The sequence below is a fragment of the Glycine max genome, chromosome 18 (genome assembly GCF_000004515.6).
Source record: "Glycine max cultivar Williams 82 chromosome 18, Glycine_max_v4.0, whole genome shotgun sequence".
Taxonomy (NCBI): Eukaryota; Viridiplantae; Streptophyta; class Magnoliopsida; order Fabales; family Fabaceae; genus Glycine; species Glycine max.
Window position 1 is genome coordinate 9,321,150 of NC_038254.2, and position 19,758 is coordinate 9,340,907.

At 35.4% G+C, this 19,758-nt stretch overlaps 1 protein-coding gene and 1 long non-coding RNA gene across 2 annotated transcripts; both read left to right on the forward strand.

Moving 5' to 3' along the window:
- LOC100500353 (imidazole glycerol phosphate synthase hisHF, chloroplastic) lies at positions 1-13,968 on the forward strand. Its single transcript, XM_003551826.5, has 19 exons — positions 1-212; positions 330-412; positions 506-600; positions 1,231-1,334; positions 2,935-3,104; positions 3,213-3,327; positions 8,423-8,478; positions 8,582-8,620; positions 8,726-8,824; positions 9,059-9,121; positions 9,200-9,262; positions 9,365-9,447; positions 9,594-9,702; positions 9,789-9,842; positions 11,081-11,168; positions 11,544-11,581; positions 12,086-12,191; positions 12,912-13,078; positions 13,772-13,968. The coding sequence occupies exons 1-19, from the start codon at positions 62-64 to the stop codon at positions 13,829-13,831; spliced, it is 1,743 nt and encodes a 580-aa protein (XP_003551874.1). The 5' UTR covers positions 1-61; the 3' UTR covers positions 13,832-13,968.
- A 141-nt stretch (positions 13,969-14,109) lies between these two features.
- Positions 14,110-18,953, forward strand: LOC100782223 (disease resistance protein RPM1). The gene is made up of 2 exons (XR_005889799.1): positions 14,110-18,501; positions 18,652-18,953. It is a non-coding gene; the product is annotated as a disease resistance protein RPM1 (long non-coding RNA).
- The last annotated feature ends 805 nt before the right edge of the window (positions 18,954-19,758 follow it).

The window sequence follows — 19,758 nt, forward strand, 5'->3', positions numbered from 1 at the left end:
AAATTTACAACTCCAACTTAAAAAGACACTCTCAGAGAATCAGCACACAGCATCAACAACAATGGAGGCGCCGCCGCCATTTGCTTCTTCTTCCTCTTCCTCTCTCTTTTCTCTTCGCAACAAGCCACTCTCATCCCCCACAATCACCCATTTCGGCAACACCAAACCATCGAAGAGTTTCTCGGTTCGTGCCTCCTCTTCTAGGGATTCTGGTTCGTTCTCTCTGGTTTCTGAAGATACCCTCTTGCAAAAATCTCCGTTTTTTTTTTTACTTTTTCGTTTCTGGGTCTTTTGCACCAGAACCTCTCATTTTTTCTCATGTTTTTCAGTTGTGACTTTGCTTGATTACGGTGCTGGCAATGTTCGGAGTGTCAGGAATGCAATCAGATTCCTCGGGTTTGAGATCAAAGATGTGAGCTTTTTGCATCATTACATACTGGGTTGTTTTTCTTTTTTTCTTTTCTTTTGGTGTCTGGTTTTGAATCTGAAGCAATATTTTTACTAGGTGCAAACTCCGCAAGATATTCTGAATGCAAGTAGGTTAGTTTTTCCTGGCGTTGGAGCATTTGCTGCTGCTATGGAGGTGTTAAGCAAAACTGGGTATTTTTTTTTTTATTTTGTTTAGTTTACAAATATTTTTCTTTGGATGACGTGGTAGTAGCAGTGGTAGTTCTATGATTGTGGTATGATATATCTGCTGGATTAAAGTAGTAGTATATTGAAGAAGGGTAACACAGGATAAAACATGGTGTTGTTTTCAAATCATACAATACTGGTGTTGATTTTCATACTCTTTTGTTTGATTAAAATTTGCAATGTGCAGTAGAAATGGGTTGGACCAAGACTCTGTTATGTATTGGGGTTTACTACATCTACTGACATCTACTAATTACTAAATTACTAAATAAGATGGGGTTAAATTTTTGGGATGATTAAGCTGGAAGGGATTGGTGGCTGTTTTAGCTTTTGATATAATGTATAAAATAAACTCATTTTGTGCGTCTGAGGTGCCTTTTGAATTGTGTAATGTCTTGTTGTCTCTTTAGCTGATTTTATCTGTTCATATTTTTAATTTTAACTAGGCATTGTCATGCATACATTTGAAGTTCTTTTGGGATAATTTTTAGTTTTGATCTTTGAATGGTTGCACTCTGAATTTTAGTGAGTCAAATGTTTTATTTTGTTTATTGTTTCAGTATCAAGTTTCAAGTGATATCATACTTTTTGCAGAATGGATGAAGCACTATGTTCATATATTGACAAGGATCGTCCATTTTTGGGCATTTGTCTTGGACTTCAACTACTTTTTGAATCTAGTGAGGAGAATGGACCAGGTTACTTATAAGCCATCTTTAGTTTTTGACTTTTTGTTATCGTTACACCTACAATTTTGAACATTTTTTTAATATTATAGCATAAATGAATGCCAAGCTTTCCATCCATGTAGATGTGAAATTAAATTAAACGTTAGTAATCTATTATTGTATATTATATATGCTTCAATTGAAAAAAGATATATTGTATGAATGTGTAACTATGATTCACTTTTCATCCCAGATTTGAATGATTTTTCGATTAGCTCAATGCTAATGAGAGGAGAATCATTTTTATTGTGTACTGTGATGTAAGATTTTCTTATAATTAACTCTGGTTGAAATAGTGCTTCAATGCATGATTTTTACAGCTGATAGAGTCCTAATTTATGAGATGAGATGCTTGAGATATGAAGAGAAGCTATGGAATCACTGTCTTTTTTTTTCCTGGTTAAGATAAGAGTAAGACAAAGTTTATGGAATGCAGGTTTAGTTAGGCAGAAGTTAGCATGGTTTGGAGTTTAAATTATAATGGACAACTATATGGTCAATGATGCTCTATGGTGATTCAGTAGTGAAAGTTGGGCGATGAAGTGCTAGCAACAGCAAAAAAAAAAGTTTACTTCAGTAGTGAGTGAGTGGATACCCAAGAAAATATAGGGTTATGAATCCTGTCTGATTAAAATGGGTAGAGGAAGAGTGGATACCCAAGAAAATATAGGGTTATGAATCCTGTCTGATTAAAATGGGTAGAGGAAGTGTGGAAGACCAAAGAAACCTTTGGGAAAATCATTAACATAAAGCCCTGCTCTAAATGGTTTTAATCAATTTTTTTTGATAGGGTCCAATAGTATTGATTGATCCATTTAGCTAACCCCATTTACTGGAATAATGTTAGTTTGGTGGTACTGTTGTAAATTCATTTTCTTCAGGGTGTGTTTGGGAGTGAGGCTTTGAACAGAAGGGGAAGCAAGGGATTTTTTTTTTAATTTAGTTATATATAATGTTTATAAAAAAAATTAGGACATGAAGTTTTTGCTAATGCTAATCTATCATTTTATTTCAGAAAACTGTCAAATCAGACAATATTTATTAGAAATAAAATTTTTACCCTTCGCTCCCTTTTCCTCCAAACCTCAGCTCCCAAAAATACCCTAAAACACTTATATTTGGAGATATTGGTATTTGTGCATTTCAAAATTTGTATTTCTTGTTTAATTAATGCCATACTTCTGCAATTTGTATGTTTATTTAGTAGTATGTTGAAATATTTCCTGCCTTAATATATATACCCATAAAAATTGTTTGGCTATGAACTTGCTTGGACAATGTACATCATCCTTAGATATTTTTGTTTTATCATGGCTGTTGATTTCTAAACATGGATAACTGGGTAATAAAGAATCTATTGAGACTTGAGAGTTCAGTGAACTGAGTCATTTGTTAGAATCTGTAGCTGTGGTAATTTTTGGCATGCTTTTCAAACATACAGAGACAGTGTTGGATACAATGTTCTCTGATTTAACAGAAAGCTTAATTTCCTGAGTACTACAAGAGCAAATTATCTTTTTATTCACACTTTTAATAAAGTATTGAATGGACAAATATGCTTTTGAATCAGTAAAAGGTCTTGGCTTAATACCCGGAACTGTTGGGCGATTTGACTCATCAAATGGTTTTAGAGTACCACATATTGGCTGGAATGCTTTACAAATCACCGAGGACTCGGGAATTTTGGATGATGTTGGAAATCACCATGTCTATTTTGTGCACTCTTATCGTGCCATGCCTGTATGTTTCCACTTTTCTTTGAAATCTTCTTGTTGCCTTGGCTGTCACATTCTTACTCTATATATTCATGAAAGTGTTTAAGTAATCTGACTTTTTTCATTTTCTCAGTCAGATGACAACAATGAGTGGATATCCTCCACCTGTGACTATGGTGACAAATTTATAGCATCTATTAGAAGAGGAAATGTGCATGCAGTTCAATTCCATCCAGAGAAGAGTGGAGGCAAGTTTTATCTTCCTTTCCAATCTTTAGTACTCTCTCTAATATACTGAACCCTAAACATGAAGGCTGCAATCTTTGTTGAAGTTTCTATTCTTCATTAGCTTGTAATTGGACTCTGGTCATGCAAAAACTTGAAGCTTTGAGTTTTAGTGAGTTTAAAAGTAGACTCACTTAGCTTAATTTTATTGCCTTTAACACACATACATATATACACAATACAAGGCTTAATGATAAGACAGCTTGATGGGACATTACAATGCTGTCTTCTGAAACAAGCTAAACATAAAATAGAAGCAAGCATGAATACACATAATTTAACACTCCCCCTCAAGCTGGAGCATATAAATCATATGCACCAAGCTTGGAACATATAAACTGAATCCTAGTTCCCCTTAAGGACTTAGTCAAAATGTCTGTTGGCTGATCATTAGAATTGATGAACTCAGTGGTAATCTCCTTGGACAATAATTTTTCTCGAATGAAGTGACAATCAATCTCTATGTGCTTGGTCCTCTCATGAAAGATTGGATTGGATGCAATGAGGAGGGCTGCCTGATTGTCACAAAATAACTTCATTCGTGTAACTTCACAAAACTTCAATTCTTGAAGAAGTTGCTTAATCCACATAAGTTCACATGTGACCAAAGCCATAGATCGGTACTCAGCCTCTGCGCTGGATTGAGCAACAACTGTTTGTTTCTTGCTTTTTCAAGAGATAAGATTCCCTCCAATGAAAACACAGTAACCTGAAGTAGATTTCCTATCAATAGGACAACCAGCCCAATCTGCATCACAATATCCAGATACTTGCGTATTACCCTTGTCTTCATATAGTAATCCTTGACCAGGAGCTCTCTTTACATATCTAAGAATACGCATAACGGCATTCCAATGATCGACATGAGGATTCTGCATAAACTAACTAACCACACCAACAACAAAGGAGATATCAGGTCTTGTAATGGTGAGATAAATAAGTTTTCCCACAAGTCTCCTATATCTCTCAGGGTCAGGATAAATATCACTCTGATCTGCCATGAGCTTCAAATTTGGATCCATAGGGCTATCAATCGGTCTGCAATTTTGCATGCCTGTCTCCTCCAGAATGTCAAGGGCATACTTCCTCTATGAGATCACAACACCATCTCCTGACTGAGCCACCTCAATACCAAGAAAGTACTTCAAATATCCCAAGTCTTTGATCTGGAAATGACTGAATAAATGCTCCTTTAGCTGGACAATCTTAGTAGCATCATTCCCTGTAATAACTATATCATCAACATATACTATCAAATAAACATATTTTCCAGGGGATGATTGACAATAAAAAACAGAATGATCAGCTTCACTCCATTTCAACCCAAAAAGTTGAACAATGTGACTGAATTTACCAAACCATGTCCGAGGAGATTGCTTCAACCCATAGAGTGATCGATGCAGATTACACACAAGACCATACTCCCCCTGAGCAACAAACCCAGGAGGTTGCTCCATATAAATATCCTCCTCAAGGTCACCATGAAGAAATACATTTTTAATATCAAGCTGATGAAGAGGCCAATGGCAGCCATAGCAAGAAACAGACGAACAGTAGTGATCTTAGCTACCGGAGAGAAAGTGTCACAATAATCAAGACCATATATCTGAGTGTAGCCTTTAGCTACTAATCTAGCCTTAAGCCGATCAATCTCACCATTAGGCCCAACTTTAACTGCGTAGACCCACCTACAACCCACAGTCTTCTTACCAGGAGGAAGAGAAACAAGTTCCCAAGTACCATTATGTTCAAAAGCCTGCATTTCATCAATCATAGCCTGTCGCCAGCCAGGATGACTAAGTGCCTCATTAGTATTAGAAGGAACAAAATGCGAAGATAGAGAGAAAACAAAGGAAGAATATGAAGGAGATAAACGATGATAACTCAGAAAGTTATAGATAGGATGAGGATTACGAGTGGAGCGAGTACCTTTTCGGATGACAATGGGCCAGTCTGAATCAGACGAAGGTGAGGGAGCAGGATCCATGGCTTGAGGATTGATTGAAGAAGAATGAGAATCATAAGGAGAAGCTTCAGGTACTCTAGAACCAACTGTCTGTGTTCGGTGTTCATATGTAAGAAGAGGTGGAGAAGCAACTTCAGTCGGATGTGGTGGAGAAAGTGAAACTTCACTGACATTTTGGTTTGAGACACCTAGGGGACAAGGAGAGGGTATAGGAAGTACATTCTGGATGGAAGAAGAATGGTCTATAGATGGTGAGAAAAAGGATGTATCTTCAAAGAAGGTTACATTTGCAGACATATAGTATCGTCTGGTAGATGGAGAGTAACATTTGTAACCCTTTTGAAGACGAGAATAACCTAAAAAGACACACTTGATTGCCCGGACAGAAAGTTTGTCTAAACCAGGAGAGAGATCATGGACAAAACAAGTACAACCAAACACTTTAGGTGGAACATGGAATAAAGGATCATGAGGAAAAATGATTGAGTGAGGGATTTGATTTTCGAGGAAAGATGAAGGCATTCTATTAATTAAGAAACAAGCAGTAAGCACCGCATCCCCCCAATGGTGTGTAGGAACATGAGATGCTAACATTAGTGAGCGTGCGGTGTCAAGAAGATGACGATTTTTTCTTTCGGCGATACCATTTTGCTGTGGTGTATGGAGACAAATAGATTGATGTAGAATGCCTTTTGAAGATAAAAGGGAAGTAAAATCATGAGAGAAATACTCTTTGACATTATCACTTCTGAAAATTTTAATTGTTTTTCCAAATTGGTTTTCAACCTCATTTAGGAAGGACACAAAGATAGACAAAAGTTCTGATCTGTCTTTCATTAAATAGACCCAAGTACATCTAGAGAATTCATCAATAAAGGTTACAAAATATCGAAAACCAAAAGATGTAACACGGCTTGGTCCCCAAATATCAGAATGAATGGTAGAGAAAGCTGAATTACATCTTTGAACAGTTTGTGGGAATGATGACCTAACATGTTTTCCTAGTTGGCAAGACTCACACTCTAGGACTCGAAGATTCTTCAGACTAGGGACCATCATTTTCAGCTTTGGTAAACTTGGGTGACCTAGACGATCATGCAAAAGTTTGGGATTTGAATTTGCAGAACAGGAAACAGAAACATTGGATTTCAAGTAGTAAAGTCCTCGTGATTCATGTCCTTCTCCAATCAGTCGACCCGTGCCATGTTCCTGAATAACAAAAGAATTAGCGGTAAAGGTTACTGAGCAATTTAATGAACGAGTTAACTGACTCAATGAAATTAGATTATAAGGACACTGAGGAATAAACAAAACAGAATCCAACTTTAACGAGGATGATAAAGGGACTTGACCACTTCCTTGAGCTGCAACTTTGGAACCATTAGCTACAGTAACAAGGTGAGGAATTTTTGGAAAAGAAATGGATGTAAAAGAGGACTTATTACCAGAAATATGATCAGAGGCACCTGAATCAAGAATCCAAGGACTGAGACCGTCAATAGATTGAGAAATACATGCTGTCGAATAACATGGTACAGAGGAAGATGAGGCCTGACTGCTGGATTTCTCAGATTTCAGCTTCACATACTCTTGGTACTCTTCATCAGAGAACTTGGACTCTGATTTCTCTGTCTGAGCTACCTTGGCTACTCTGTCAGGGAAGCCATGTAGAGAATAACAATTCTCTTGAGTGTGACCCATCCTCTTGCAGTATGAGCATTGAGGACGTCCACCTCTTCCACTGCGACCCCCTCTACTGTTACAGCCTCCCCCTCTCCCACGGGTTGCAACCATGGCTGACGTTTCCACCGTGTCAGCTGGATTTTCTTCTTTCAGCACATGGGGCACCCGAATCAGCCTAGTGATGAGAGAATCCATCGATGGTACTTGATCTCCAGTAAGAACTTGATCACGCATGTGATCAAAATCTGAATGAAGACTCCTCAAGATAAGAACCATATAAAACTTATCCAGCTTCTTATTCACTTCTTCCAGCGAATCAGCCACAAGAAACCTCTTTAACTCTTTCACTGCAGCCCGAGCTTTACCTATGTGTGCAATCATGTCGTGACTGGTTTGTTTGAGGGCTGTGACCTTCATAGTAGCATCAAACAAACTCTGAATATCATTGGCAAAGATTTCTCGGGCCTTCTTCCAAAAAGAACAACATGTTTTGAACGATCTAAGGATCTCCAAAACATCTGCCTTGACCGATTGCCACAAGACAGCACATAGCTGATAATCCAGCTTCTCCCACTCAGATTTTCTGTCACTTGGAACAATATCAATACCTTTTTCCTAGTGATCATGGTGTCCTTGGCCAAGAAACCACAGCTCAACCGAAGCAGACCAGGACAAATAGTTCTTCCAGTTTAGTTTCGCAGTCGTGATAGTCGGAGTTCCGGAAAAAGAGAAGGCAGGTCCAGCAGAAGTCATTTTTGATCAATGACAGAAACCCTAACCGAAAAAGGGTAGAACTAAGCACAAGACCAACTTGAAGCTTTGAGTTTTAGTGAGTTCAAAAGTAGACTCACTTAGCTTAATTTTATTGCCTTTAACACACCTACATATATACACAATACAAGGCTTAATGATAAGACTGCTTGATGGGACATTACAATGCTGTCTTCTGAAACAAGCTAAACATAAAATAGAAGCAAGCATGAATACACATAATTTAACACAAAAGAAATAAATTTTCTAAATCAACATTATTGTAATTTAAAGTAATGTACTTACATGTAATTTTTTTACAATCCCTGCTTCCTTAGAGGAAGAATTGAAGGATGATCTTAGTTCCCAATTGAAATGAAAAAAAAAATGAAAAAGAAATATAAAACTATTTAATTCCATTCAATTTGGAATTTTTCCTTCTGTCTTTGATATCTTTCATAGGATTTGCACTTCAAATCTTGAATGGCTGGTAGAATACTTTTATGAAATCTGAACTGCTGCAAATTTCACTCTTCTTTTGGGGGTAATACAGTACTTTTGGGATGATTAATTTTTATAGGTAAAAACAAAATGCTATTTTTTTTTTCTTTCTTGGGCTGGCATATTCTTGTTCTGATTCCTGAAAATAACATTCTCAGATGTTGGCCTCTCTATTTTGGGAAGATTCTTGAATCCAAAGTCAAACATGGCAAAGGTGGCCTTCATATCTTTCTATGCAATTCTTCTGTATAACAGTTATAATAAATTTTTTGTTGACATATGATAACTAACCATTTGTAATATTTACTTGAAGACAGAAGCCTGGGGAAGGCAAAGCTTCAAAACTTGCAAAAAGGGTAATAGTCATGGAAATCCTCTTGTGCTTTAAATTAGTTAATGTGTTCTTCGCCTCTGGGGTGCATTCATTATTTTGATTTCCTGACAAAACATTGTTTATTAAGGTGATTGCTTGTCTCGATGTGAGAACAAATGATAAGGGGGACCTTGTTGTAACCAAAGGAGACCAGTATGATGTAAGAGAACATACAAAAGAGAATGAGGTATCAGCAATAGTACTCATTTTGTTATTATATTTATGGTTTTTGAGTTTGCTCAAAATTGAACTAGAGTATATGCCAAGACACACTGTACAATATAATCTACTTGTAGGTGTAGTAGATAGTTAAACAAGAATGATCTAGACTTGAGTTTTTTGCTGTCGCCTCATTAATTTTTAGTGTTAAAGAGTAAACCTATAAGCATTTATTATCTTATGAAGCTATTTTAATTGTTAGGTAAGAAATCTTGGCAAGCCAGTTGATCTTGCTGGACAGTACTATAAAGATGGAGCTGATGAGGTATGCTGTTGACAATTTTATTCTTTTTTATGAAACATGTTCTTTCCAACTAAACTTACAGATTGGAATTGGGTGCAGGTCAGCTTTCTAAATATTACTGGATTTCGCGACTTCCCTCTTGGTGATTTACCGATGCTGCAGGTTTGTGAAATGTGCTAAAGTGGAAGTTTTTGAGTTGGTGCTAGTTTGTATTTGTCCGTTATCTGTTGTGGTTTCAACGTTCATACTCCCTATGCTTCATAGGTATTGCGATACACATCAGAAAATGTTTTTGTACCCTTAACAGTTGGGGGAGGAATTAGAGATTTCACAGATTCAACTGGGAGGTATTATTACTGATCATTATGGAGATTATGCTATTGACTTTCTTGCATTCTTTCCCCTCTATTGAAATTATTCAGTCTTATAGTTTTATCAATTGTGTTCCCTCAGAATTTTCAAATCTTTTTGATCCGATCAATTATATTCTCAGGTACTATTCTAGTTTGGAAGTTGCTTCTGAATACTTTAGGTCTGGGGCTGATAAGATTTCCATTGGAAGTGATGCAGTTTATGCTGCAGAAGAATATTTAAAAACCGGAGTATTGAACTCAACCCATAGCTTGTTTCTAGTTACATGAACTAATATATGTGTCACTTCTGATGTTCCTATGGCTGTTACGTTTAGGTAAAGACTGGGAAGACCAGCTTGGAGCAGATATCAAGAGTTTATGGGAATCAGGTAAGCTAAAAGCTGATAGTCTTATCTGCCCTTTTTTCTTATCCATGCACCTTTATGTACTTGAGAATCCCTAAACATACATGTAACGATAATTTTTTCCCCATTTATAAAATAACTTATCTAAATTATTACCATGTTTGTTCAAAATAATTTATTATGTTGCTGATCAAGTTTTATTACAAATATTATTATTGTTAATATTGATGATGATGAAATATTGATATGTGGGATATTAAACTTTTTGGCTTGTTACATCTAGTTTGTCCTAAATTATACTGGTATTTTAATACATTGAATATAATATGTGATTAATATGTCTAGTGAGTTCTATTCTGCAGTCTGGATGTTAAGAATTATCTTATTTTTTAACCTGTGTTTATTTAGAATAAGAAAAAATATTAAACTTTTGACAATCATGTTTAACTTGTAAGATAGGAAAGAGTAAATTTTAAATATTTTATATCCCACATTTTTTCATTTAAAATGAACAATGATAATGTATTTGATACAACTAGTCTTGGGCATAACCACATCACATCACAAAAATTAAGTTGTGTTGTACGCCACTTGGCAATCAGCTTTATTGAGATGTAGCTAATCGGTAGCTTGGATTGATTGTTGGGTTAAGCACTTCTGTTTATCTTAAAAAAACTGTGCTATATGCTCTTATCTTATTTTTAGGAGATAGTAAATTGTTAAATAATTCATTAAATTTAAATTGGACCTTGGCAAAACCATTATACTCTAGTATTGTATTAAAATTTTTTGGTTTAAGTTTCCATTGATAATAGATTACATTTATCCAAAGTGGATGAGGACTGGCCAATTATTTACCAGTTATAGTTGCTGACTTGCTGTTATGCTTTTATAATTGGTTTCATCTGGCATCTAAATTTCCTATCACTTTTTCCTTTGCACCAACTGCAATCCGTCATCACTATATGATGGCAGGAAAAAAATGAATTTAAAGTTTTTATGCATGTGAATAATGATGAAAGAGTGAATACAAATATGAGTGTTGGATGTCTGTATCTTCTTTTCAGATTCTTGTAGAGGCAGGGCATATATTTTTGACATTTGTTAATCTTTCTTCTTCAGGGAGATGTTAAAGAACCTCATTCCTGAAGTGATATGTAAATGATTGGCATTATTCTTTAACAATGGTTCATCAGTGTGTGTGTGTTGCATGTATTGGATGGAATCAATTGTCTACATTCCAATTAATTTTCAATTTGCAGGCAGTGGTTGTTAGTATCGATCCCCGTAGAGTGTATGTAAAGGATCCTAATGATGTGCAATTGAAGACCATAAGGGTTTCAAGTCCAGGTGAAGAGCTTGTTTTTTTTTCTTTTTCTTTATTTTATATTTTATGGCTCTGAGTTATCTAAATTCTTACTCTAATAAGAGTCTAATTAATAAAGAGGCAGATCTAGCCTCTTTTAAGGTGATCCTAAAGAATTATGCCTAGTAATTACTCTGTCATATTGAGCTGTATACAGTACTCTATCATTGTATTGGGGGTGGAGGGTGGGGGAGGAAATGTGCTCAAGTATGCAGTAGGGTAATTAGTTTCTAATTCGATTTCTAGTTAAAATAAATAAGTCCTGATAGAAATTTTAGGATGTAAAACAGAGAAGATGCTCTTTTATGTGAAATATATTAATTTAAAAATATTCAAAAACCATTTTATGTTGCTTTCAGGTTCAAATGGAGAGGAATATGCATGGTATCAATGTACAGTAAGTTTATTTTCTTTCTTTGCTTAATTTTTTTATCATGTCCATTGAACTAGATCTCTTAACCTAGTTTTCCTTTCATTTAAACATTCTACTATCACCATCAAATAGTATATAGTACTACTAGAGTGACAACTTTTAGAGAGGCTAAAGAAGGCATAACCAGTGTGCAGAGCTGTTAGATTGGTCATGGGTATATGCATAACTAATGTGACCTTGCACTATTGACTCTTATAATTGTGTAGAGTTGTCAACTCTGACTAAGTTAAAGTCATTGTTGTATAAGATGCCCTCTACTTGTATGTAATTAGTGCTGCTGGTTATATTTGCAATACTAGAAGGGAACTACAATCATCTAGCCTTCAATTTTTTAGTCAGTGGTTGTCATGAGATTTTAACTCATGGCTCTCTTGGAATTTCTTTTGAAGGAAAAGAATGAAGATAGTTAGTCATTTGCCTACTTCCTGAAGTATTTTTTCTTATCTTATTACTTATGTTTATTGTAAGGTTAATGGGGGACGAGAGGGCCGGCCAATTGGTGCTTATGAACTAGCAAAAGCAGTTGAAGAGCTTGGTGCTGGTGAAATACTACTTAATTGCATTGATTGCGACGGTAAATATAATTCTGTATCCTTTAACTATATTTCACTATATTTTTTCTTCATCAAGAGCAGTTTGTTTTTTTCTTCTTTGAAACACTTGGTTTTTAACTAAGCCAAATGGGCATTGTGTCATGTAATTGACCTCACCTAGTGTGATAAGGCTTTTGTTCATTTGTAAGAGCTGTTTTTTTTTTTTTTGTTTTTTTATTAGTTTTAAAAATTGTTCATTATTTTCAGAATTTTGACTGTAGTCAAGACCATTTTCATCATCAATGAATTTTATAAAATAAACATGACTTTTTATTTGCAATATATGGGCACCAAAGGTGGATAAAAATGACTTCCTCTTTTCTTGAACTTTTTCACAAGTATCATGACTCATTACTAGTCCAGTCCTCCTTCCAATTGAGGGGTAGTAAAATAAGATATATATATGGCCTCTATCTTAGTCATTCGTAAGGCTGTTTTAAGGGAGTTGTTATTTCTTATATGCAATGAGATCGGGGTGTCTTGTTGCATTCATGAGTTTTTTCTTGTTCTTTGTTATGTCTAAATTTACCTATTTTTGTATGATCTCGTATTCTCCTCCTATTGTACTTTCCCACCTTTTCCTCTTATAAACGTTTTTCTAGTTAAAAAAATGCAAGATTTTTGGGGTAATTTGATTATATATTTAATAATATAAAATGTTTTGTTTATTCTAATTTCTTTTTACTTTTGTAATGTTTCAGGTCAAGGGAAAGGATTTGATGTAGATTTAATTAAGTTGATATCAGATGCTGTAAGTATCCCTGTTATCGCAAGTAGCGGTGCTGGTGCTCCTGAACACTTCTCTGAGGTGTTCTATAAAACAAATGCATCAGCAGCACTTGCTGCTGGCATTTTTCACAGGAAAGAGGTATTACTTCTGTTTTGTTAATTTCTTAATGCTGATGGGAATGATTTTGATTTGTTATCTATGTTCTGTTACGGATCAATTATTGCATTGATCCATTCTCATTTATTATTATTATTATTATTGTCATTATTATTATCATTATGGGTGTATTTGGAAAAGTTCTGAAACAAAAACTTCTGTGATATGGATTTTTTAGAGCTTCTTTGAGAAGATACTGTTTCTTTTTTATAAAGTACTGAAACTGTTTTAGATTCTACTTTTTTAATAACTTGTCTAACTATCTGAAAATTTTTTAGACAATTTTCGGTCTTAAAGAATCCTTTGTCTTAAAATATACCACAACCAAATGTTTTTTTTTTTATTTTCAATTTTTGCTTGCACTTTGAATTACAAAAGTGCTATTTTATTTTGCACTTTGTTTTGTTGATTTTAAAAGTTTGTACAGTAAACAGTAAAAACAACTTTATTTTTTTTCCTGTTTTCACTATTTTCTATACAATTTTTTTTAAAAAAGGAAACAAAGTGAAAATATGGTGACATTTCAAAAAATGAAAATAAAACGTTTCCTGAAACCAAACGGATATTTCTGGATATTTCTGGATATTTCTGCAGATTTAGAATGTAGTTTAGCTGATTTTGATTGATGTAATGATGTTATTCTGGCAGTGAAATTGAGTTTTCTGTTAATTGCAGGTGCCTATTCAGTCGGTAAAAGAGCATTTGTTGAAGGAAGGCATAGAAGTTCGAATATGATCATATGCATTTAGTGGTAAAATTTTTGAGATGCACTTCACAATAATCAAACCTTGTACGTTATCACTTTTTGTGTAATCTAACGAAGCTCTCAAAATGTCAACATTTTGGATATCATGAAAAGATTTTCACAACGAGACCTTTCCTTTGTTATCTTTTTAAGGAAATTATATTTACCATGTGCAGCACTATCTCTGAACATTTGTTATTACAAAATTATTTCATGTGTCACCTGTATGGTAGTGTGTGATGTTTCTCGTGTTTGATATTGGTTATACATATATTTAAGACGACGAGACATTATTGAAGATATTTTTAAGGATAAATATCCAATTTTGATTCTGAAAGTAATAAAATTATTGTACGTTCTGATGTCACATATCTACGTTTCTGGCCATTCTATACAAATGCAGTCAAAGATTTTCAATCTATGAAGAGTTAATAAAACTCTGGTGTCAAGTAGAGATTAGTTAGGACTATGCAAACGTAGTAATTCTATACTATACATATTCAGCAAAAGGACAAGTTGATGCAGTCTTTGGGTACTTGTGGTATTCTTTTCCAATCAAAATTAATTTATTTCAAATAATCAACATAATAAAAGTTCACATTAAAAATCGACATAGATTATCAAACTAAAACTCATTCTGAAAGAACAACTTCAAAAATATGAAATTGTATCTAAGTTTTGTCCACTGTGAAATTCTACCAATAAACAAAGCAAAATAATTACACCCATTGGCAAAGAAACATCTTAGAAGACTTTTACAACATGCTCAGAATCCCACTTGTCTCTTTGGGTTGGTATATTTACATGCATTTTCAAAGACTATCGTGGGAAACTTTGGTAGGTCTCCCAAGTTGAGAAATTTTTCTTTTACCCTTAGATCTATTAATATTTACATGAAGGGTTCGGATTTTTTTTTATTCTTTTCTCCCTTGTGTTTCCCATTGTGTCCCTAACCCAATTTCCTTAGTCCAAATTGTGTAGCTTCCGGCGCCGCCGCAGTGATACATCATCCACTGCCATGGCTACTGCGGCAACTTTTGTTTAGATTTATTTTTCTCTTCTTCCCCTCTCCTCTTCGCCATCCAATTCTTCTCTTTTGCAGATCTGAGATAACTTCTTAGGTGCAAGACTCACACAGTCGACCTTGCTTCGTCCCTCTTCTGTGCCATGCTCTCCTCCGTACAACGCCGTAGCTCTCGAACTCAAGCATCAACGGATACGAAGCCATCATGATTAAAGCAAGATCAAAACCATTTATACCATGAATCATGACAAAAAACAACAACAAAGGAAAACCAAGAACTAGGACTTGGCCATGGCGGTGGAGATAGATAGGATTAGAATTTCAGATTCAGAAAGAGAGGTGAAAGTCTATGAAGCACCGACATGGACACGTGGATACATATAATGTTCAAAATATAGAATATAGTATGGGTGTCGTGTCAGTGTCGGACAATGACACGGACACGTGTCGGACACGACAAGGGTGTGGGGTGACCGTGCTTCATAGGTGAAAGTACAGGTCAATGAGTTGCGAGGAAGGTGGGAGATTAGAAGGGCAACTTGGGAAAAATGAGGAAAAAAGGAAAAGAAAATTGACCTTCCATTAAAACACTATTACATCTAACGATTAAAAAAAGTTTCCAAGTTAGGGGACCTACCAATGTTTTCCATGGTAGAAGCTGTCATTTAAAGTGTGACACTTTTTTCTATTGGTAAATTACAATGACAATCTCATTGGCTACACTCCTGTAACTTGCTCAACAAATACTAAAGAATGACCAAGGAAAAGTCAAGGTCTTCTTCTTGAAGGACACAGAAAGCTTAATTTCCTCTCATCTCTCTCACCCTCTCAACACATAGCAATAGCAGATAGACTAAGATGGATATAGCAAAGGAAATTGCAGTGCCTTTGGCTGCTGAGCATTTGCTTCCGCGCTTGAAGAAAGCACTGAATGCGGTCATGAACGTCCCTAAAGATGTTGCTGACATGAAAAACAAACTTGATAGGATTCAATCCATCATTCATGATAAAGAGAAGAAGGCAGCAGATGAAGAAGGCAACAAGGCAAAGGTGAAACAGCTGGTGCAAACATCCTTTCACATGGAAGATATTATTGATGAATGCGCCATTGTTGAGGAAAGGCAGCTTCGTGATGATGCTGGATGTGTAGCTCTACCTTGCAAGGCCGTTGATTTCGTCAAAACTAAGGCCTCTTGCCTTCATTTTGCGTATATGAATGAGGGAGTTGAATCAGAAATTGCTGCAACGAAGGACAAAAATGAGAGCGAGTTTGGCTCCCAAATGCATCCTCCTGGAGGAAACCAAAACTCCATGTTCCGTAACCTTCGAGATGCTCCTCTTTACATCAAGGATGATGAAGTTGTGGGCTTTGATGTCGCGAGAAATGAATTGATTGGTTGGTTAGTTAGTGATAGATCAGAGCGCACAGTCATCTCTGTGGTAGGAATAGGAGGTCTAGGAAAAACAACTCTTGCCAAGAAAGTTTTTGACAAGGTGGCTGAGAAGTTCAAACGCCATGCATGGATCACAGTGTCTCAGTCCTACACAGAGGTAGGACTGTTGAGGGACTTGTTGCAGGAGTTGCGCAAAGAAAACAAGGAGAATCATCCACAAAATCTTTCTACAATGGATCAGAAGTCACTGAGAGATGAAGTCATAAACCATTTGCGCGACAAGAGGTATGTTATTGTGTTTGATGACGTGTGGAATACAAGTTTTTGGGATGACATGGAATTTGCTTTAATAGATGATAAAATAGGAAGTAGGGTCTTTATCACAACCAGAAACAAGGAGGTTCCAAATTTCTGTAAGAGATCTGCCATTGTTCTTCAGCATGACCTGCAACCTTTAACTCTTGAACAATCTTTGAATTTGTTTTATAAAAGGGCATTTGGATCTGACTTGGGTGGACGTTGTCCAGATCATCTTAAGGACATATCCGCTGAAATGGTTAAAAGTGTGGAGGTTTGCCACTGGCAATTGTGGCCATTGGTGGTCTTTTATCTCGCATAGAAAGAGATGCAACCTGCTGGAAAAAGTTTAGTGAAAATCTAAGCAAAGAACTAGAGGATGGTCTATCTCCTGTGACGAAAATTCTGAGTTTCAGTTATCATGATTTGCCTGACAATCTCAAACCATGCTTCTTGTATTTTGGAGTATATCCAGAAGATTATGAAGTTGAAAATGTAAGATTGATTCGACAATGGGTAGCTGAGGGATTCATCAAATTTGAAGCTGATAAAACTTTAGAGGAAGTTGCAGAACAATATTTAAGAGAGTTGATTCAGAGAAGTTTGGTTCAAGTATCCTCATTTACTGGTGATGGAAAACCTAAATTTTGTCGTGTTCATGATTTAGTAGGAGACATGATCCTTAAAATTGCTGTAGATTTAAGTTTTTGTCATTTTGCCAGAGAGAATGAGAATCTGTTAGAGAGTGGGATTATCCGTCGGCTAACAATAGCATCTGGTTCCATCGATTTGATGAAAAGTGTTGAAAGCTCTAGCATTCGATCTCTACATATTTTTAGAGATGAATTATCAGAATCCTATGTGAGTAGTATCCTTATGAAGAAGTACAGGTTTCTAAAGGTACTTGATTTTGAAAAAGCTGCATTGTTTAATTGTGTTCCAGAACATTTGGGGGATTTATTCCTTTTGAGGTACTTAAGCTTCAGAAACACAAAGCTAAACGATCTTCCAACATCAATTGGTATGCTCCACAACCTAGAGACCTTGGATCTAAGGCAAACTATGGTGTGCAAGATGCCAAGAGAGATTAACAAGCTTAAAAAACTAAGACACCTTCTAGCTTATGATATGTCTAAAGGGGTTGGGTATGGGCTTCAAATGGAGAATGGAATTGGAGACCTAGAATCTCTACAAACACTACGTGAAGTGGAAACAAATCATGGTGGAGAAGAAGTATTTAAAGAGTTGGAAAGACTTACACAAGTAAGGGTTCTTGGCTTGACCAATGTTCAGCAAGGATTCAGAAATGTTCTATACTCCTTGATAAACAAGTTGCAGCACATGGAGAAGCTATACATTGCTGCAATAGATGAACATGAAGTCATTGATTTGAATTTTATTGTATCTGAGCTTGTACTTCAGAATAGTCAATTACAGAAGGTTCGTCTTGTAGGGAGGTTAAATGGGTTCCCAAACTGGGTTGCCAAGCTACAAAATCTTGTTATGTTGTCCTTGTCACACTCCAAGTTAACTGATGATCCATTGGGATTACTTAAAGATCTACCAAATTTGTTGTGCCTCAGTATCCTTTACTGTGCATATGAAGGGAGCTGTTTGCATTTTCCAAACGGGGGGTTTCCAAAGCTAGAACAAATAATAATCAGACGCTTGTATAAGTTGAATTCCATCAGAATTGAAAATGGAGCATTGCCTTCTCTCAAAAAGTTGAAGTTAGTTAGTATCTCCCAACTGACGGAGGTGCCTTCTGGTGTCTGCAGCTTACCAAAGCTTGAGGTTTTCCATGCAATTAATATGTCAAATGAATTTGAAGAAAACTTTCATAGCAACCGAGGACAACGTGCTCAATGGATAATAGAGCAGGTGCCATTTGTAAGTATTGTCGATCGATTTTGGCGTGAAGAAAACTCCAACTTCTAAATCATAGGTGTGTTTTTATATGTCCGCTTAGTATAATTGCCATTGTCTACTGTTTAGCTTTCAAAATATAAATTTTATTTGATTCCTAAAGAAATTTTTATTCTTTATTCTGCATGTTCCATCATTACTCATAATATGCATGTTTTTGAATTGGTAGGCCCTGGGATTTAACTTTCACGGACTTCTAATTCTCCATGTGGACTTTGACAACAACAGCGTTGAATCATCATGAAAACTGCCTTGGATGTATTATGTTTCTTTAGCAATCTTAGTTTCTTTAGCAAAGTGATGTTAAACTTCTGAATAAAGTAGTGATTTACCACATTTGGCTTTTTTATCAGTTCCTTCTCATTATGTTTGCACCATGTTATGAGAATTTCTCTTTCAAGGATTGTAAGACCTTTGTCATTGTAATCAGTTTTCTGTTTCAGAATAAGGAGAAAAAGTAATTCTGCATAACTTCGCTTTTTATAATGTTTCCTTGTTCATTCTAATTATATTTAATTTTGATAAAATTTCTTCTGCTTGTGGTTTCTCGTGGATGCTTCCATTCACTGCACCAAAATCATGGCAACAAAATTAAACAACACAGACAGGCTCACGCTTGTTGTTTGTACACTCGTTCAAAAACATGTTTGTACTCACGTTTAAAACAATTAATGTGTATAATTTTTTTTTTATAAATAACATATGTCAGATAGAATCAATTATTTATAACATAAGTAAATAATATGAAAATTTTACTTATTTTTTATTTAAAAAATGAGAAAACCAAACGTTTTGATGAAAAATCAAACAATACTAGAAGAAATTTACTCATGTTTAAATTTTGAAAAAATTAACATGATAGAAAATGAAATAAAAATTCAAAAACAGTACTATCCAATTCACCAATTTGCTAGCGTAATTATTTTGAATAATTCTAAACCCTCCTCCTTCCTTTTATGGTATGTTTTAAATGTGTTGTATAGTTTCAAAACATTAAATACTTTTACTTTTCATTAATACTTACCATCATAATCATGGTTTTAAATATCACTAACTAGAATTTCGGCGGCAACGTCAAGGTATTCTGACCGATTATAATGGCATCGTGACCACAACTGTGGCCACATCTTCCCACAATGTAAAGGTTTTCTGACTTACCACAACACAATTTAAAACCATGATCATAATAAAAGGTAATAAGAAGATTTATAGGAGGATGGAGTAGAAGGATATAACATTACTCAATTCTTCTTTATCATCCTCATTGACATTTATA